This window comes from Gigantopelta aegis, chromosome 3 (genome assembly GCF_016097555.1).
Source record: "Gigantopelta aegis isolate Gae_Host chromosome 3, Gae_host_genome, whole genome shotgun sequence".
NCBI lineage: Eukaryota > Metazoa > Mollusca > Gastropoda > Neomphalida > Peltospiridae > Gigantopelta > Gigantopelta aegis.
Genome location: NC_054701.1, coordinates 19,494,392 through 19,516,771, shown reverse-complemented (window position 1 = coordinate 19,516,771; position 22,380 = coordinate 19,494,392). Strand labels below are relative to the sequence as shown.

General features: G+C 38.3%; 1 protein-coding gene across 1 annotated transcript in view; it reads right to left on the bottom strand.

Annotated features, from left to right (window-relative positions):
• The window catches only part of LOC121367652 (neurogenic locus notch homolog protein 1-like), an 81,753-nt gene extending 67,391 nt beyond the window's left edge, over nt 1–14,362 (bottom strand). The window contains exons 1-3 of the mRNA XM_041491946.1: nt 14,295–14,362; nt 2,158–2,268; nt 119–241 (exon numbers count right to left, since the gene is read on the bottom strand). Coding sequence (XP_041347880.1) covers nt 119–241; nt 2,158–2,268; nt 14,295–14,325 — 265 coding nt within the window. The 5' untranslated portion in view covers nt 14,326–14,362. The remainder of the gene's footprint in view (nt 1–118; nt 242–2,157; nt 2,269–14,294) is intronic.
• Nucleotides 14,363–22,380: the final 8,018 nt, after the last annotated feature.

Genomic DNA, 22,380 nt, shown 5'->3' with positions numbered 1-22,380 from the left:
CCCCCCCCCCCCCCCCCCAAGTGGTAATAAAAACCGCTCGTGGCTCATACACTATACGCATTGCTACACACACAGACAGACAAACACACATTAATGAAACATGTATATGGATACGTACTGGTACACGTTTTCACGTTCCCGGTGTAGCCCGCGTTACATACACAGTAGTAACTACCATACGTGTTAGTATCACAGACAGCGTTAATATCACAGTCGTAAGGCGGGCCGTATTCATCCTCGTCTAGAGAAAGTTAAACACAAATCAAACATTAGTTGATGATTATGATGATGATGATGATGATAATAACTAGTTTAACGTGCCCATATACCACTAGCGTTTCGAACACGCCCATCCAGAAAAAGAGTAGTAGTGGCCGACCCCGCTTCCTATTTCTTCGTAGAGTGGGGCGGTCAATCTTCCAGTGCTGCTAGGACAGGCTCGGACATGTAGAGACTAAACGCGAACAACCGTGGCGTTCTGCAGAATGGCCCTCATACGAGTCACGAAAAAACAAGTCGACAGTCAGACGGAGAAATGACGTGGAGGCAAGGAATCTCGCTAAAAAAGAATCCAACCTGGTGGTGCAGGCTGTCGAAACGAGAAGCGTTCCAGCGTTCAATCAGTTCCAATGGCCGCATACATCCCGGTAGAAAACTTCATTTCGCTGACAAAAACAACGAAATGAAGGACCCCCAAGTCGAGCACACGAAAGCACGTGCACACAAGCGAAACAAACACGTCTTACCGCGTGGAGCTCCAGACTGGGAATGAAACATTAATTAACAGTATCTACTTCTGGTTCTATGCTGATGGAGATAAATAAGGAATCACACCAACAGTAACAGGAAAGAGTGACTGCAACAAAAACCCTTATGCATAGTGACTGCAATCAAACCCTTATCCATAGTGACTGCAACAAAAACCCTTATCCATAGTTACTGTCACCAAAACCCTTATATATTGTGACTACCACCAAAACCCTTATTCATAGTGACTTCCACCAAAACTCTTATCCATAGCGACTGCTACCAAAATCCTTATCCATAGTGACTGCAACCAAAACCCTTATCCATAGTGACTGCAACCAAAACCCTTATGCATAGTGACTGCTACCTAAAACCTTATGCATAGTGACTGCTACCTAAAACCTTATCAATGACTGCAATCAAAACCCTTATCCACAGTGACTGCCACCAAAACCCTTATCCATAGTGACTGCTACCTAAACCCTTATCCATGACTGCAACCAAAATCCTTATATACAGTGACTGCAACCAAAACCCTTATGCATAGTGACTGCAACCAAAACCCTTATCCATAGTGACTGCTACCTAAACCCTTATGCATAGTGACTGCTACCTAAAACCTTATCCATGACTGCAACCAAAACCCTTATCCATAGTGACTGCCACCAAAACCCTTATCCATAGTGACTGCTACCTAAAACCTTATCCATGACTGCAACCAAAACCCTTATCCATAGTGACTGCCACGAAAACCCGTATCCATAATGACTGCAACCAAAACCCTTATCCATAGTGACTGCCACCAAAACCCTTATCCATAGAGACTGCTACCTAAAACCTTATCCATGACTGCAACCAAAACCCTTATTCATAGTGACTGCAACCAAAACCCTTATCGATAATGTCAGGATGTTAACCTTGTTACTGACATTCAGTCTCATATTACTGACATTCAGTCCCAGTTTACATCTTTGAACTTGACCACACTAATAGTGATTGATGGTCACTTGTTTCTTTCTCTGAGTATGCAATCAGAACACAGACCAAACGAACCAACACGTGAACGAATGAATGAACCAATCAATCAACCAATCAATAAAAACGTAAAGAAATTTAATTAATCATACCAGAAATGCACAAGAAAAAGATAGATGGGGTATCAAATGAGTTGATTAAGGGAATACTGGACGGAGACAGAATCCTGGATGAATGAATAAATGAAATTAATACATTTTGTTAAAGCATATTACATTTTTCAACGTTAACAAATAAAATAAATAAACTGTTAAAATAATAATAATAATAACATATGTTTTGTACATATTTATTATGAATGAACCGTGATGTACAGAACATCACCAATAAGAATGAACTTTCATGTTTTAAAAAAGTCTTGTGTACGAAACTAACCGTAAAGGTACGTGACTTCCTGGTAACCGGATGTATAGGAGCAAGGAAATCCTTCATCAGCGGTGTTGTCACACAGTCCTCTGTTCTGACACGGATTGGAATCGCAAGCGGCTATTTATAGAATCAATTAACTAGTTTCATTATACGTTCAAAAAATAATATTATAAATTGTAATCTGTGTACTTGTTTGTCTAATATATGCTTCTATGCATTCTTTGTCTATATATCTATCTATGCATAATTATATTTCTATGTTTATGTTTCTAATCGAAGGATTTAAATGTGGACAAAATCTCAACACGAAAACCCCCACCCCTTCCCAAGCAGTTGTAACATTTGATATAAATATGATGTCCATGTAGAAAAAAAAGCAAAAACAACAATAACAACTACAACAACAACACACACACACACACACACACACACACACACACCAACAACAACCACCACAATGCCTCGTTTTCCATTACTAATAAAAGTTCTCTCTCACACATGTGCTATTCTCGCGAACAAGACAGTATATTGTAAGACATTTGATATAGCAGTTACGAACCACTGGCTGGAACGGGAAAAAGGAAGGAAGGAAGGAAATGTTTCATTTAACGACGCACTCAACACATTTTATTTACGGTTATATGACGTCTGACATATGGTTAAGGACCACACAGATCTTGTGAGAGGAAACCCCTTTCGCCACTTCATGGGCTACTCTTTTCGATTAGCAGCAAGGAATCTTTTATAAGCATCATCCCACAAACAGGATAACACATACCACCTTATTTGATAAACCAGTCGTTGTGCACTAGCTGGAGCGAGAAATAGCCCAATGGGCCCACCGACGGGGATCGATCCCAGACCGACCACGCATCAAGCGAACATTTTACCACTGTGCTACGTCCGGAGCGGGGAAATACCCAGTCATTGAGCCTCTGACTTCCACTAATATTTCACATCCCGACACATATGTTTCTAATATCAGTGAGCGATTTATATGTAGTTTTCTAAGAACAGGAGACACATCCTTCGATATAATATTGAGACACATTGAGTGGTAAATTTGTTTTATGTTTAACGACACCACTAGAACATATTTATTCATTAATTGGATGTAAAACATTTGATAATTGTGACACGTAGTCGTGAAATATTTCCTAATGCAGGATAGGATGTTTTATATGCACTTTCCCCCAGACAGGACAGCATATAACACGGCAGTTGTAGTGCACTGCTTGGAAATAGACAAAACCGACTCAGACACACTGACTGGATGCGATAGGATGTAGCGCAGTAGTAGAGCACTCGTCTGAGGTTCGACGGGTCGTTGGATCGATCGCTGTCGACTTTCATCGACTGCTGTATCAAAGTTCGCACTAATAATATTGTCTTTTGGATGGTTCAAACAAAATCTCTCTCTCTCTCTCTCTCTCTCTCTCTCTCTCTCTCTCTCTCTCTCTCTCTCTCTCTCTCTCTCTCTCTCTCTCTCTCTCTCTCAATAACCATACATGTTTTTTGTGCAGGGGTATCTAGACTGTCGCAAGCGAAGTTTTAGAGGGGTGGGGCGAGGGACGAGTCATGATTCCTCGGAAAATACATTGTAACAAATATGATTGGAACAGGGATATAGCGATGTGTTTCGATCCCCATCCCTCCTCTACGTACGTCAGGATGACGACTGGCGTTGGTAGTAGTGGTTAAGCCACAGGTCTTAAGGCTCATGCAGGTAGTGGGTTCGTCTCAAAGTTCTGGCTCCAATACACAGTGAGTTGTAAAGTCGAAGACCCTAGTTTCAATCCGTGAAAATGGACATTGAGTTTGATTGACAGCCTATAACACATTTGGATAAAAATACAACAAAATGAAACAAGAATCTATGTCGTTGAAACGGAGAAATATCCTCTAACATACACTAGAGCTCGTCTTCATAACCGTTACTTCTCTGAAATACGTGCGGTTTTTAAAATATGAAAACGCATTCCGTTCTGTTAGAACCACTCGGATGACCAGAAACACTTCAGATGTATGGAAATGGATAATCTAAACAATACAATCTACGTAATGTCTGATTTTCAATATCAAAAACGGCTCTAATAGTGAAAAAGACGGCTTAAGGTGTGTCATTTTAAAGGCTTAGTAACGGCCTTACACCAACTTCCCACTCACCGACAACTGTGAAAAAAGAGGTTTGTTTTGTTTAAGCACATTGATTAATCAAACATTTGGTAATTCTGACTCGTAGTCATCAGAGGAAACCCGCTATATTTGTTCTAATGCAGCAAGGAATCTTTTATATGCACTTTCCCACAGACAGGTTAACACATACCACGTCCTTTGATATACCAGTCGTGGCGCACTGGCTGGAACTCACCGGGAACGAGAAGTAACCAAATGGGCCCACCGACGGGGATCGATCCCACGATTACTGAGAAAACTAACCATTAATCCCTGCGATGCACACACATCCCATATAGCTAGGGTGTGTGTCCAGACAGTTAGTTAAAACTTTAATTAGATATAAGCACAAAATACAAAGTGCACATCCAGATGACCGATCTGGGTCTAATTCACAAAGATCTCCTAAGCAACATCGCATCACCACAGTTGCAAACAAACACACTTTAAGCTGTTTATTTTTGTTAAATTTGTATAATGCGTCTCTTAAAAAAAAGAGTCTCATCGACAGTACTGGGTATAACTACACAGTTGTTTAATTTCGACTACGATATTTTCGACCAAGTTGTACAAGCTAATTTGATCATGTTTTACCTGCTGCTAATATCACTATCCTAATTGTGATCACTATTATATTAATTTTATCTTATCCTGCAACCACAATTTCTATTGACAGAATATGATGACGGATAAAGCAGTCATATCCTGCTGGTAACAGGATATGGCTAAAATAACAGAAATAATAATAATTATCGGTAAGACCCAATAATTGTATTTAATGAAGTTTTGAGATACATGTAGTTTTGTGTTAGGATCAGTTCCATTGTATAGTATATATTAATTAATTATATGTGGTACAGCGTAACACATAATAAAATTAGTCATTTAAAAATACGTCACTTCCTCTCTTTGTTTGAAGCTTGAGTCAGATAGACTGTTTGGAAATTTAACAGTGGAGGGGAGGATGTATTATGTTATTAATACTAATTATATTGGGGACTACTACTGAGGAAACAGTGGAGTCCACTCCTTTACTATACAGTATTGGAGTTGCCCTCTAAGGGAAACCTAGATGGCGGATATATTAATAGGGGTAAGCAGTATGTGGCTCGTGGATCCTCCTCTTTGTGGAGCCTAAAGAGGTGGGGCACCTAGGGGCCACCTTCATACTAGGGTTAAAGTTAAAGGCTGTTGGTTCTCTCCCCGGTTCTTGAAAAACAAAAATCCGTTTGCTGTGGCCGAATTTATCCAAATGTTTAAACTTGTTTTTTGTGTTGTGTTGTAAAGATGCTGAAGTCTTATATCAAAATCTATGCATTAATAGCTTTCCCTTTTTCAGGCCGAATGAGAAATTCCGCTCGGCAGAGTCTCGCGAAATTTCCCATTTTTACCTTCACAGGATAAAGCAAATATCCGACGTCATTAACTAGCTTAGTTATTCTGTATATATTGTGACAAAATCCTCACGGTGGCACCGTCGTCATTACGCGACTGTGGAACTATATCTGGTGGTGTGTGATTCGTGTCGAGCGGCAGCCACTTATAAACTCCTTTCACAATATTGGTAGTCTCTTTATTTTGTATTATTTATCTCTTTCTCCTGCATCTGTATTATGTGTCTCTTTCTCCTGTATCTGTATTATGTGTCTCTTTCTCCTGTATCTATATTATGTGTCTCTTTCTCCTGTATCTGTATTATGTGTCTCTTTCTCCTGTATCTGTATTATGTGTCTCTTTCTCCTGTATCTGTATTATTTATCTCTTTCTCCTGTATCTGTATTATGTGTCTTTCTCCTGTATCTGTATTAGTTATCTCTTTCTCCTGTATGTTTATTCTGTGTCTCTTTCTCCTGTATCTGTATTATGTGTCTCTTTCTCCTGTATCTGTATTATGTGTCTCTTTCTCCTGTATCCTGTATTATGTGTTTCTTTCTCTGTATTATGTGTCTCTTTCTCCTGTATCTGTATTATGTGTCTCTTTCTCCTGTATCTGTAGTATGTGTCTCTTTCTCCTGTATTATGTGTCTCTTTCTCCTGTATCTGTATTATGTGTCTCTTTCTCCTGTGTCTGTATTATGTGTCTCTTTCTCCTGTATCTGTATTATGTGTCTCTTTCTCCTGTATGTGTATTATGTGTCTCTTTCTCCTGTATGTGTATTATGTGTCTCTTTCTCCTGTATGTGTATTATGTGTCTCTTTCTCCTGTATCTGTATTATGTGTTTCTTTCTCCTGTATCTGTATTATTTATCTCTTTCTCCTGTATCTGTATTAGTTATCTCTTTCTCCTGTATCTGTATTATGTGTCTCTTTCTCCTGTATCTGTATTATGTGTCTCTTTCTCCTGTATGTGTATTATGTGTCTCTTTCTCCTGTATCTGTATTATTTATCTCTTTCTCCTGTATCTGTATTAGTTATCTCTTTCTCCTGTATCTGTATTATGTGTATCTTTCTCCTGTATCTGTATTATGTGTCTCTTTCTCATGTATCTGTATTATGTGTCTCTTTCTCCTGTATCTCCTGTATCTGTATTATTTATCTCTTTCTCCTGTATCTGTATTATGTGTCTCTTTCTCCTGTATCTGTATTATTTATCTCTTTCTCCTGTATCTGTATTAGTTATCTCTTTCTCCTGTATCTGTATTATGTGTCTCTTTCTCCTGTATCTGTATTATTTATCTCTTTCTCCTGTATCTGTATTATGTGTCTCTTTCTCCTGTATCTGTATTATGTGTCTCTTTCTCCTGTATCTGTATTATGTGTCTCTTTCTTCGTTATCTGTATTATTTATCTCTTTCTCCTGTATCTGTATTATGTGTCTCTTTCTCCTGTATCTGTATTATGTGTCTCTTTCTCCTGTATCTGTATCATGTGTCTCTTTCTCCTGTATCTGTATTATGTGTCTCTTTCTCCTGTATCTGTATTATGTGTCTCTTTCTCCTGTATCTGTATTATGTGTCTCTTTCTCCTGTATCTGTATTATGTGTCTCTTTCCTGTACTATATATCTTTACTCTCTAGGGCCGGGACGTAGCCCGTCGGTCTAGTATCGATCCCCGTCGGTGGGCCCATTGGGCTATTCTGGTTCCAACCAGTGCACCACGACTGGTATATCAAAGGCCGTGACATGTGCTATCCTGTCTGTGGGATGATATATATAAAAGATCCCTTGCTACTAATGTAAAAAATCTAGCGGGTTTCCTCTCTATGACTGTGACATAATGACCATATGTTTGATTAATAAATCAATGTGCTTTAGTAGTGTCGTTAAACTGCATAAATAAATATAGTATTTACACTTCCCGTAACATCAAATTACCTCTTAGCTTTCAATTCTCCATTATTCGCTCACATTCAGAATTAGCCAGCGTTTTGAATTTAAAACCAAAAAGCTAGTAGCTTCCTGCAGTGAATGTTTACATTGGAACAGCGTCTGACGTCACAATCACAAGCAGCCGTAGATCTTCTTCGGGTCACACATAAATTTGCGTTTATTTTCACGGCAAAAGGTACAAACATTGTAATGTTGTAACACAACAGACTTTGAAATATAATCAAAGTATTTTATTTAAAATTTGGAAACATAACCTTTTGGCTGGCTATGTCATTCCCAAGCTGCTTTCGGGCACTTGCTATTATCTGACTTCAGGTAGTAGTTTTTACACGATTGTCACGGGGATCCTATAATACCCGTAACTGAATAAAACACGATTATCCAAATATCTCTCCTAACTGTATATCTATTAGATCTCTCTGTATCGGGCAGTGTATACCCGAGTGGCTTGGCTCTAGGTATATCAGAGATACGATCTTATATGAAGTATATATATATATATAGCACGTTTAGTTCACTAGAAAACACAACAAAACACAATGCACTTTGGAATCTGTATTAACCTTAAGCTGACAAATATATTTGCCGCAGTTAATTAATTAACAACAACAATAATAATAATAACAACCCAGAACTAATCACTTAATTAGTTAATCACTAGGTGTCTAGTTTACACAATATTCTAATCACTTCACCGTGACACAACACTCACACGTGTGATAATTGAGAAATGCTTCCAGGGGAACTTAATTAATAAAGGAATTACAACTCTCTTCCTACTTGGTTAATTTTTAATTAACCCTTAACTACTCATTCAGTAACCTTGTAATACAGAATTAATACTGGTACCTATCACAATAAAGACAATAACCTACAGTTTACCTAGGTCCTCTAGGATGACTGGCTAAGCTTTAATAATTTTAGCACAGTGAAGCCTACAATTTACTTCGTCAGTTTACCGGAAACACTGTCTAAATCATATGGGTATAATACAGTATTAAAATATTTAAAGTCACATCAATCACATCAAGGTTATACAACAGAGCAGAAAAATATATTTACCACGTCCGGACTGAACTTATATATTTCGTTCAGTGGACGACGTCCGTTCCCCTGCAGCCTTCCTATGTTTCTCCCCGATATCTCTAAAATCCTATCTATTTATTACAAAAACCGAATATCGCCTGGGGGCACAATGCGGCACTTCACCTATCATGTGAATTTGCCCCAACTCCCAGAGACGGATTTTTCCTTAGATGGCTAGACTTACTGTCGCCTAGTTCGCCAAAAATCACGGTCGTAAAACCGCACTATCGTAGGTATTACGTAACTACTGGCCACATGGCCTCCACACCTGGTCTAAGTGTGTATTAGGGGGGTACGGTCGCGCGGAGGTATTACGTAACAAGGTGCCCACCTAGTCTAAGTGCATATTGGGAACAGCTCGACCACCGTCGCGCGGTGGTATTACGTAACCACGCTGCACACAGCCCTCTAAAACCATTAACATCGCCACAGGCGAAAAAAAAATAAGAGCATGTTCCGTCACACACCCCCACCTCAAAAAGGATATTTCCTCTACTCTAGGAATAGGGAAATATACTACATTTAAAACAAAATGTGCGTTGACCGACGCATCCGGGCATTTATAACACATAGTAATAAGATGACTACCAGTAATCACACTGAGTCTCTGAGTCCCTGGTATACAATAAAATATATAAAAACAAAACAGAAATCAAGAACGTCAACACATTATCACAACGTTCAACTTCGGGACAGGGCATCAGCGATTACATTGGAAGTGCCCTTGATGTGTTCAATGGTAATTGGGAATTCCTGCAGAAGAAGACTCCATCTCAAAACTCTCTGGTTGGTGGCTTTCATTCTGTGAATGAAAGTGAGCGGATTATGGTCCGTAAAGACAACCACTTGATGCACTGCCGATTTCACGTAGATCTGAAAATGCATCAGAGCTTGTACCATGGCCAAAGCTTCCTTCTCTATAGTGGAATAGTTCACCTGGTGTTTGTCAAACTTTTTGGAGAAGAAACTTACAGGATGGTCCAGTCCATTTTCGTCTTCCTGGAACAGCACAGCTCCAGCTCCCACGTCACTGGCATCCACCGCCAGCTTGAAAGGCATTCGATAGTCTGGTGCTGCCATCACGGGAGACGAGGAGAGCATCTGCTTAGGACGGTTGAATGACTTCTCGCATTCATCTGACCACTGGGACTTCGTTTCCCTCTTTTTCAGTGTCGCACGTTTTCCAGGTTTTCTCCGATAGGCATGCTGTCGAATCGGTGTAGCGTTGGGTTCCAAGCGCACATCCTGGATTAAGGTGTTGGTAACTGTTGGACGGTCCTGACAAATGGAAACATTGTCTTGTATCAATGTAGTCAACTTTGCTCGCTGGGGGCTCAAGTCTGCTAGAATCTGGCTGTTGGTTAATTTGATCTCTGCAGTCTTGACGTCACCACAGGAAATTGAGTGACTCTCAATTTGGACCGGTAATACTGGAACTATCGGCAGTCTGTCAAAATAACCTTTTAGCAAATTGATGTGACAATACCTACTTTTCCTAACCCTATCAGGAGTGTTTATCACATACCCTGTCTCATTAACCCGTTTGTGCACAACATAGGGACCGAAATACCTGTTCTGTAATGAACCCCGTTTAATGGGAAGGTACAGCAGCACCTTATCCCCTGGTTTAAATTCCCGACTCCTAGCCTTCCTATCAAACACTGATTTTATTTTACTCTGAGCATAGCTCAGATGCTTCCTAGCTAGTTCGGTCGCCGGCAACCTCCTATCTCTAACTCTCTTATTCATTAATACTCCCTCAGTTAACAATGTAGTGCGAGCTGCCAACAAATTTGGATCAGCCCCCTGCTCTAGGATTAACTCTTGTCTATTACAAGGTAAGTCCCCTCTATCAAACACAACTGGTTCATTTACCCTCTGCGGGAGGTCAACAGGTTCCACCACATTTAGTTCCTCGGTTGACTTATCTACCATTTTACTGATAACCTCATCCACTCCTATTCCATGGCTCACACACGTATCAGACAAATCACAATTTTCCTCTGGGTCTCGTGCTACCCTGTACTGCATGAGCTTTGTGTATTAACACGTAGTCATCTGCCACTATGCCTGCCTCCTCTATCTTTTTGACATCACGATCCTCTAAATGAATACGTAAGCTAACTGGTAATCCATTTTTAATGTCCTGTAAGATCAACAACTCCCGTAACTCGGTATATGACTCTACCTGATGAGAAACCACCCATTTATTAAACATCCCTGCCTTCTTAGCCACAAACTCACTATAAGACTGACCCTGCGTTTTTCTCAACTCGCTATACCGTAAACGATAATCCTCAGGTCGTAATTCATAAGCCCTCAACACCGCAGACGTAACTAGGTCGTACTGACTTGCTCGCTCATCACTCATTGAATTATAAGCTACGCTAGCCTTCCCCTTATACCTAGACACGGCTAACAATGTCCACTTAGACTGCGGCCAATTTAGCTGCTTAGCGGCCCGTTCAAAAAGTTGGAAGAACATATCTACCTCCTGGTCGTCAAATACAGGCACTGATCTATAAGCCTCCGACATGTTAAACCCATTTCCTTCTTCCCGTCTAACTTCTTCAGTATTAACTTCTTCAGTGTTCAAATTTAACTCATGTTCCACTTTTAATTTTGCTAACTGGAATTCTCTATCCCTATCTCTCTCTTCTCTCTCTCTCTCTCTCTCTCTCTCTCTCTCTCTCTCTCTCTCTCTCTCTCTCTCTCTCTCTCTCTCTCTCTATCTCTATCTTCTCTTTCTCTATCTCTATCTTCTCTCTCTCTCTCTCTCTCTCTCTCTCTCTCTCTCTCTCTCTCTCTCTCTCTCTCTCTCTCTCTCTCTCTCTCTCTCTCTCTCTCTCCCTCCCCTCTCTCTCTCTCTCTCTATCTATCTCTGGAACAATCTCACTGTCTTCCATAACAGGCCTATCACCAAAAACTTCCTGGATAATAATTGTTTTTATATCACCTAAGGTTTTAGCTGATGTTAAATCAATTTCCCGCTCACTTGCGATTTCAACTAACTCGGCCTTACGTGCTCGCTTAATCTCCACTACACTGAGCGTATGCCTATCCAGCAAATTCTTATCCATGTTTAGATATGACGCACTTATTATTAATTAATTTTCTAGTGAACAACGTTGCTACTTCTGGTTAATTTGTAAAAATAATTTATAAAGCCCCCATTTACAAACAATACTTTTTAAATATGCATGTCCCGTTTCAGATCCCGGACGAGCCCCCAATTTTCACTCCTGTCACGGGGATCCTATAATACCCGTAACTGAATAAAACACGATTATCCAAATATCTCTCCTAACTGTATATCTATTAGATCTCTCTGTATCGGGTAGTGTATACCCGAGTGGCTCGGCTCTAGGTATATCAGAGATACGATCTTATATGAAGTATATATATATAGCACGTTTAGTTCACTAGAAAACACAACAAAACACAATACACTTTGGAATCTGTTTTTAACCTTAAGCTGACAAATATATTTGCCGCAGTTAATTAATTAATTAACAACAACAATAATAATAACAACCCAAAACTAATCACTTAATTAGTTAATCACTAGGTGTCTAGTTTACACAATATTCTAATCACTTCACCGTGACACAACACCCACACGTGTGATAATTGAGAAACGCTTCCAGGGGAACTTAATTAATAAAGGAATTACAACTCTCTTCCTACTTGGTTAATTTTTAATTAACCCTTAACTACTCATTCAGTAACCTTGTAATACAGAATTAATACTGGTACCTATCACAATAAAGACAATAACCTACAGTTTACCTAGGTCCTCTAGGATGACTGGCTAAGCTTTAATAATTTTAGCACAGTGAAGCCTACAATTTACTTCGTCAGTTTACCGGAAACACTGTCTAAATAATATGGGTATAATACAGTATTAAAATATTTAAAGTCACATCAATCACATCAAGGTTATACAACAGAGCAGAAAAATATATTTACCACGTCCGGACTGAACTTATATATTTCGTTCAGTGAACGACGTCCGTTCCCCTGCAGCCTTCCTATGTTTCTCCCCGATATCTCTAAAATCCTATCTATTTATTACAAACCGAATATCGCCTGGGGACACAACGCGGCACCTCACCTATCATGTGAATTTGCCCCAACTCTCAGAGACGGTATTTTTTCTTAGATGACCAGACTTACTGTCGCCTAGTTCGCCAAAAATCACGGTCGTAAAACCGCGCTATCGTAGGTATTACGTAACTACTGGCCATATGGCCTCCACACCTGGTCTAAGTGTGTATTAGGGGGGTACGGTCGCGCGGAGGTATTACGTGACAAGGTGCCCACCTAGTCTAAGTGCATATTGGGAACAGCTCGACCACCGTCGCGCGGTGGTATTACGTAACTACGCTGCACACAGCCCTCTAAAACCATTAACATCGCCGGCGAAAAAAACCCATAAGAGCATGTTCCGTCACAACGATAATATTAAGTTTCTATACCGCTTTTGACTGAAACATAAATATAACTTGAAATGGGTTGCATGATACTAGTATATAGAATATCAGGTTACTACGTTTTGATTTCGTGATTATTTGATGAGGTTTAGAGAACGGTGTAATAGGCGAGCTTCAGCGAGCTTGTTACACCTTTATCGAACCGAGCTTTTTTTTAATCATGCAACCTCTTTCAAGTTATATTTTTCTAATATGTTTCAGTCAAAAGCGGTATAGAAACTATTAGTTTTATTGTGTAGAAACTATTACCGGAAGTCGGACAAGTTGCCCGAGGTCAATAGAAAGCATGGTTGTATGGTAAAACCCCCAAATATCAGGTTACTACGTTTTGATATCGTGGTTATTTGGCTCGGTTCGATAACGGTTTAACAGGCTCGTTGAAGCTGGCATGTTACGCCATTATCTAAATCTCGCCAAATAACAACGATATCAAAATTAAATGTAGTAACCTGATATTTTATATATAATTACTAATCGTACACATTTTGTTACAATATGTACCTGCTGCTAATATCACTATTCTAATTTTGATCACATTTCCAAGAAGGATAACCACTACATTAATTTCAACCGCATTTATCTGCTGGAAATATAACTATGTTAAAGGGAAATTCCTGAGTTTGCTGCAATTTTTAAGTTGTTATCGATTAACAGAGACTTTTTAACGAATATAATTACATAAAATATTAGTGGCTGTATATTAAACGTGTTTCTGATCGTTCTAATATTTGTACTAGGTTAAATTTCATTTTATTTCCTAAAATATATTTTTTTCGTACGTACGAATTTATTTGAAGACAAAATCTAGTTTGGGCTTCTTACAAATATTAAGATGGCCAGAAACACATTGAATATACAGACACTGATATTCTAAACAAGAAAATATATTTAATATGTAAGTTTAATCGTAGAAATATTTTATTAGTCGGAAACATCTTACAGTGCAGCAACGTAGGAATGTCCCTTCAAGTATAACCTCACGTATTACCCTTCATTAATTTCGACGATATTTTACCCGTCAGTGAAAAAGACTAGGTTAATTTCATATAGACTGTACCTGCTAGCAACAGAAGTAAAATACGAAACATCTTCAGCTGTTTGTCAGACGCAATGTGCTAGTTTACGTTTCTTCACCGTGAATGATATATACTCAATATAGTATATATAATATACAGAAACCTGTTTAATACAAAACGTCAATCATCTTCAAGGTAGGGCGGGGGCTTCTACAGCTGCAAATCATACACTGGCAGCAGATTCGACTGGGCGGAAATGGGTGTGGCTAGTTTTCTGCCCTTATCATTATTCAGATCGCGCGTGGCCACGGTAGGGATGTCAATTTATTAAACAGAATGCTTATTAACGGAGCCGGTTTAAAGATCCGCGGGGCCTGTAGCACAAATAACCACGGTCCCCCTTCACAGGATATATATATATATATATATATATATATATATATATATATATATATATACGCGTCAGCGCGGGGCCCCCTGAAGCGCTACTAGGATAAATCAGCTCTGCTTATTAAAGAGAATATCCTGAGGTTTCAGCCATTGTAAGATGTTGGTGAATACGATTATAACATTAAATTCTTGTTTCAAATACCAGTGTCTGTATATCCAGTGTATTTGCAGTTGTGTGCTAGAGTTTGTAGCAGTCATTTTTCATTAAACATCGTAATATATATATTGTTCGTACACAATTATTGGAAGGTGAAATCCGGTTGTGGCTACTATTAACATGAGGACGACACCAAACACATTGTTTAAACAGACACTCTAAACAAGAATATATCTTTAATATGTGATGGTAGTCACCTAACAGACTCGGAATGTCGTACCCATGTTACCATTGTCCCTTAAATATATTGATAAACGGAAACGTGTCCGAAGGTCAGTATATTCAATGGCTTTAAAGCAGTATTCTTAAATAAAGCAACTTGTTTACACAATTCGTTATAATTGATAATTAGGTTTTTTATGTCTATTTAGCACCTATATAAAAATATATATACTTGGAATGTATATTGTATTCTTGGTGAAAAATATATATATATTTCGGGAACACCTGGTATCATCACTGTTTTGACGGTGATTCATGAGTGCATGTCATCACAGCTGTACTTATTCCACTGAGTTCTGTCCTGTGCTAGTTTTGATTTATTAAACTGGTATAGGTGTGGCAGTCCTCTTTGTGTAACAAGGACGAAATCTCTAGTAAAGGGCTGTCCTTCTACAGACGAGACACTAGTTAGAGAATCATGGAATTTTGCCACAATTTGTCCATTTGAAATTACGGCTATAGAAAGGAAACCTGCTACAATGTTTACTCCTACGGCATAGCAAAAATGGATATTGTATATGCACTGTTTAGATTTGTTAAAATGTTAGTAAACCTCGATCAATTTACATCATGAGCCACACCAAAAATTGCTATCATTTGAGGGCACCAAACATAACTGTTATAATTATTTAGTACACTCTAGGACAGAACAAAAATGCATGATGGACTTTCCAATAGAGTAGCAGGCCGACCAACTTTCTGGAATTTTCTGAAAAATCCGGAATTTTCATCACATACTCGAAATTGATGAAAAATATCCAGAATGTTTTTCACATTCATTCGAATTTTTTTTTTTTTTAAGCAACTAATTCTTATTACATTCTATTTTCTTAGAATTAAATATCTTTATCACTCTTTTCAACTTGATCTCCGTTTTATCTAGTTTTGTGCCATTACCAAGGCCGCGGGCGTGTGTCTATTGTCAACAGCCGACCAATGAAAATGTCAAGTAAACTGAAGCCATATATGGAAATTTTCTTTCTTATTTGTTTATACTCGAATTGTTTATGTATTCATATATCATAGACTTATGTTCCTACGGGGCAGGCATCGGTTCTATGGCGATGTATGCAATGTTGCCACCGTGGATGAAAGCATGAATATATAACGGAAGAAAACTACAATCATACAAAAACAACCAAAAAACCCAAACCCCTAACGACAATTGTCTTCTATCCACTGACTTTCACATACACATTTGACTAAATAATATTTGTCCACCACTAATCTATTATATGACGCACCCATGACATTAAAGGGACATTCCTGAGTTTGAGTTTGCATTGTAAGATGTTTTTGACTAATAAAATATTTCTACGATTAAACTTACATATTAAATATATTTTCTTGTGTATAATATCAGTGTCTGTATATTCAATGGTCGTCATAATATTTGTTACAAGCCCAAACTGGATTTTGTCTTCAAATAATTTCGTACGTACGAAAAAATTATATTTTAGGAAATCGATCAGAAACACGTTTAATATACAGCCACTAATATTTTATACAGAAAAATATATTTGATATGCAATTACAATCATTAAAAAGTCTCTGTTAGTCAATAACATTTTAAAAAGTGCAGCAAACTCAGGAATGTCCCTTTAATATACCTACCGATATTATTTTATTCCAATAAGTTAAATAACAACACGATTTTGTTTCTGTACACTGGCTCCCCAAAAGTTTTACTGTAATAGTAATGCAAGCGTAATGCAAAACGGCAGCCAGTCTTAATGTGGGTAGCAGACGTTTCGTCCCCGAACCAGTTCGCTACAAATCAGTTCGACCCCACTACATGCATATGATAAAATAATGCATATTTGGCAATGTACCTACATACAAATACCATTGGTCCCAAGTTTGTTTGTCATTTTATTGCTAATATGTAGGTGGGAGTCTTAAACTTTAATAGAATATTTGCTAATAAAGTGGGTTTTTTTGCGTGAACTTGTTGATGATTTTGGTGTGTGTAGGTGGCGGGGGGATGTGTGTCTTTTTATAAGGAAGTTCCAATTCACATATAAATAATGATATACTCATTTGTATTGTCATTTTGCAAAATTACTTTTATGAAAATGACGTTTTCGCGCGCTTTAAATTATTGTTTTGAAAAGGGCGTTCGCGTGCATAAAAATGAAGATATCAGAAAATTCCGGGAAAATATTTCCATTAGGTTGGTCGCCCTGGAATAGCTTTAGCTAGTTATCACACTTTTTAACATTTATCATTCAGGCGGTAAAACAATCTGAGAAGTCCGTGTTTTAGTATTTACCAAAGCATTAATATACCTTGTTTATCGGTATCTACAATGTTCTTTCTTTCTTTCGCAAGTGCTGATTAACGATCTGAGACGTGTGAACTTGTCACCATGAATAGTTTGGAATATTCAAGATGGCATGAATGAATGAATGAATGAATGAATGAATACATGTTTAACGACACCCCAGCACGAAAAATACATCAGCTATTGGGTGTATATTCAAGATGGCGTGCAAGATGGCTGTTAAAACTAGGGACATTTCCAATACTTTATCAACAATGACGAAACTGTTGATGTTTGTGACAGTGTTTTAGAGATCAGAAGATTAATTATGAACTATTCCCAGCTAGTCATTGCAACATCTTTTACACCCAAGATGGCCACCACTATATCAACCAGAATAAGACAATTGTAATTTATTGCATTTAACATCAACTATAGCAAGATTGATAGCGTTTTAATCATTTATAACAATTTTATGCTAACTGAGATATTGTACCATCATGTAAATCCAAGATGCCCAAGTAAGAAGTGACCATATCTTTCATTCTATTTTACCCCAAACAGGGTTTTCTAGAAGACAAGGAATTCAAGTTTCGCAGTCACTTTCAATAGAGAAATTATATCGCTGCCAGAATTCCCGATGGCTGCAAATATCAAGAAATGCGTTATATGCATCATCTTAAATTCTCTTTTTGAAATTAACTTCTCTATTGAGGGTGTTCAATCCATTTAAAAAGTAAAGTTATCTCAAACACCATTTAAAATAATAATGATTACGCTGACCACTATGTCTTAAGGGATTTACCAATCTATTTTAAACTATTTAGCATATAATGTTGCATCATACAGACCAAATCTTCAATGCCAACCTGCCTGTGATAGATGGACAAGTCGCAATTAATGAATGTCGTTTTGGTAAAGACTAGGGTGTTTTTACCATTCCCATCTTCTGTCTCTTGATAATGTAGACATTACTCAGTCATCGAAAAGGGTTGGTTAAAAAGGTGCATTGAATCGGTTGGACGATTTCCGATGGTGCCTGTTTTCACTCAAACGTGGACTAATTATTTGTAGAAGGCTTTGTCCTGATGGTGTAAAAAGCAGACATAATGTCATTATTATTTGCATAATGCTTTCCAAATAGTTCTTTCTTTATGTTTGTGAAGAGATGGAAATCTAGTGGTGCCAAATCTGGTGGATGTTCCAGTGAGTTCAAAGCCACAGCCATGCATTGCAACCATGGCAACGGCAGACTTGTGTACAGGTGCCTTGAAACACAGCATGCTGAAACCTTTGTCATGTCCGGTTCGTTCCTCAGATTGTTCTCAACTCTCTTATTGGCTACGTGGCTTGTGGCGACTCGTCGATCATCGTTGTATTTTATCAACATTGTCCTTAATGGTGGCAGCTGAAGATCTTCCTGGTCTTGGATCATCATCAACGCTTACTTTTCTTTTTGAAACTATTATGCCCGCCTCTATCCTATAAAGTTGACACCAATGTTGCAGTTAGTCCTTTTAGTTAGAGACAGAAGTCAGTTTTGTCCATTTTAATTAACAACTAATTCCTAGTCACTTTGATGTCCGCGCAAATATGCTACCAAGTAATGTATTTGCTTCAAATGCAGCCTATAAGCATACAATAGTGTACGTAATACATGCAAATTGTCCAGGGTGTTCTATACATCATTCGCTGTTAAAGTCAGCACTTTTCAGTCACCCGAAGTATAAACGTTAATCCATTTATCACAGCAAGGTTGGCATTGTGAACTACTTGGTCCATGTCATATAACTTTATATGTAGATAATTTGGGGAAATTATTGATTTACTCTTAAAATTTAGTAGTTGGTTTCAACATTATTGTTTTAGGTAATGCTAAACATATAAAGTGGTCCGTTCTTTTTTTCTTTTTTTTTGCAACTATTATGGAATCTTGGATTCACGCAATGATAAAAAAAAATCTCTGTTTTGAAAGTGAATGCAAAAATTGAAATGCTAACCATATAGAAACAGTTTTTGAAGTATAAATTACTCTTTCGGGAAAATATATAGAATGTAAGATATGGACACTTCTTATTCTTGGCGGCCATTTTCATGGCCATCATGGAGTTAAATGATGATACAATATCTCAGTCAGTACGAGGTCGTTATAAATGAATTCCTTTGCCCATAAAATTAATTCATTAACATAAACATATCTTCCTAGTTGATATAAAATGCGATAAATTACAATTGATCGGTAATACAATGGCGGCCATCTTGGATCAAATGATGTTGTGATGCCTTAATTAGCTGTGAATAGTTCATAATGAATTCCTGGAGAATGTTGACATGCTCATTTCAGTTTGCGGGATTACAATTAGCTATATAATGACAAAGAAATTAATACAAAGAAACGTTATTAAATTTTCTAAAATATCCCCCCTCTTTACTAAAACTCAGTTTCTGACCGTAAGCTATCCTGCAGAAAATTCCATCATGCTGTTTTGAGATCCAGATACATACCCCTATCAGAGTTAAGCTTTGTGTCCTCGGATGGTACCAATTTGTCATATCTTTAGAGAGAGAGAGAGAGAGAGAGAGAGAGAGAGAGAGAGAGAGAGAGAGAGAGAGAGAGAGAGAGAGAGAGAGAGAGAGACAGAGAGAGAGAGAAGAAGGAAGGAAGGAAATGTTTTATTTAATGACGCACTCAACACATCAAGCGAGCGCTTACCACTGGGCTACGAGAGAGAGAGAGAGAGAGAGAGAGAGAGAGAGAGAGAGAGAGAGAGAGAGAGAGAGAGAGAGAGAGAGAGAGAGAGAGAGAGAGAGAGAGAGAGAGAGAGAGAGAGAGAGAGAGAGAGAGAGAGAGAGAGAGAGAGAGAGAGAGAGAGAGAGAGAGAGAGAGAGAGAGAGAGAGATGAAAGGAGAACCGAGATATCACCATGTGGGTTAGGTAATGGGAAATACGCTGACTGTAAATTAAGTACGACGTATTGAAAGTCAATATTAATTTATCGCCAAAACTGGGACATAGCTAAATATGCACACGCAAACACATTTACATAATCAGATATACATACAGACACGCCTGTACACACACAAACATACATGCATGCATGCATTCATCCATCCATCCATCCATCCATCCATCCATCCATCCATCCATCCATCCATCCATCCATCCATCCATCCATCCATCCATCCATCCATCCATCCATCCTGATCGATCCCTGCCGGTGCATCCATTGGACTATTTATCTTTCCAGCCAGTGCGACACGAGTGGTATATCAATGACCGTGGTATGTGCCATCCTGTCTGTGGGATAGTGCATACAAAAGATCCTATGCTACTAATTGAAAAATGTATCAGGTTTCCTCTCTAAAACACTAGCCGGTGAATAATAAATCAATCAATGTGTTCTAGTGGTGTCATTAAACAAAACAAACTTTAAACCATCCATTGAACCATCCATCCATCCATACGTACCTACTCACTACCTGCCTATATCCATACATTCATGGCTGTATCCAAACATGCATACATATATATATAGGTAGTAGATACACGCAGGCACATACATGCACATACAAAGTATCTATACATTTAAATAGCATATTTCATACTATTTCAGGGGCGGGACGTAGCCCAGGATAAAGTACTTGCTCGGTGCGCTGTTGGTCTGGGATCGATCCCCGTCGGTGGGCCCATTGCGCTATTTCTCGTTCCAGCCAGTGTACAACGACTGGTATATCAAAGGCCGTGGTATATACTTCCCTGTCTGTGGGATGGTGCATATAAAAGATCCCTTGCTGCTAATCGAAAAGAGTAGCCCATGAAGTGGCGACAGCGGGTTTCCTCTCTCAATATCTGTGTGGTCTTTAACCATATGTCTAACGTCATATAACCGTACATACAATGTGTTTAGTGCGTCGTTAAATAAAACATTTCTTTCTTTCATACTATTTCCTATGATATGCCATTCATGAAACACTGGTTGGAATAGGAAAACTGAATAGCTTCACTAAGAGGGTCGATCCTTCATTGTAGTGTATTTTAAACGAACGGATTATAACCGAGCGAGAATCCCACTCGTTTGGGCACGCACAGTTTCAAATGTCCACATGCCTTTAAATGGTGTAACCAGAGCCCCACGACTGGTATATCAAAGGATTTTGTATGTGCCATCCTTTCTGTGGGAAAGTTAATATAAAAGACCCTTTACTGCTAATGGAATAATGTGACAGGTTTCCTCTCAAGACTACGTGTCAGAATTACCAATTGTTTGACATCCAATAGCCGATGATTAATTAATTAATCTGCTCTGGAGGTGTTGTTAAACAAAAAGCAACTTGAACGATTTAAGCAAATGTAACAAAGTATATGGCATCTTTTGGCCCAAGATGTCTTTGGGAGATCTTGGGCCGAACATGGCCCAAGATGTACCATTTGGGGCGTCTTGGGCAGTTGGGACATTTTGGGATTCAACACGTGACCTTGGTCGATAGTCCAAATATAATGTTGTTAATACAATAAAACACCAGATTGAAATGAAATTGCAAAATGTGAATGACACGTACCAAGAAGCAAGTGAACGTGATGCATGTGACATATTTTCTTTTCTTTTGTGCAATATATTTAATCATATATAACATCTGTGGTTCTGTTCGATTGCTGCCCTTTGTTAAAATTTAGAGTTTCTTTTCAATTAATTCGATTTGTGAGTGCAATTCTGTATGTTTTGTGTAAAAACGCATATTTCCTTGCCAAACTCATAATATGGTGGTTCAGAACTTATAAAGTTTCATCCTACAATACTGAACCATTTGTTAGCTAGCTCCTATAATGAAGTTATGTAATGGTGAATTATGTTTCACGAATCTACTCCTCCGAGTGCATCCACCAACTTAATCCATTATTCATTAAAACAAATTTTGAGACAGCTAAATCAACTACTATTTTATCTTCTTTAATGAAAATATTGGATAAAACGGTAACTAATAACCCAAAACCTTAGGATTCTTCCGGACCAAACCTAAACGATTCGGTCACGTG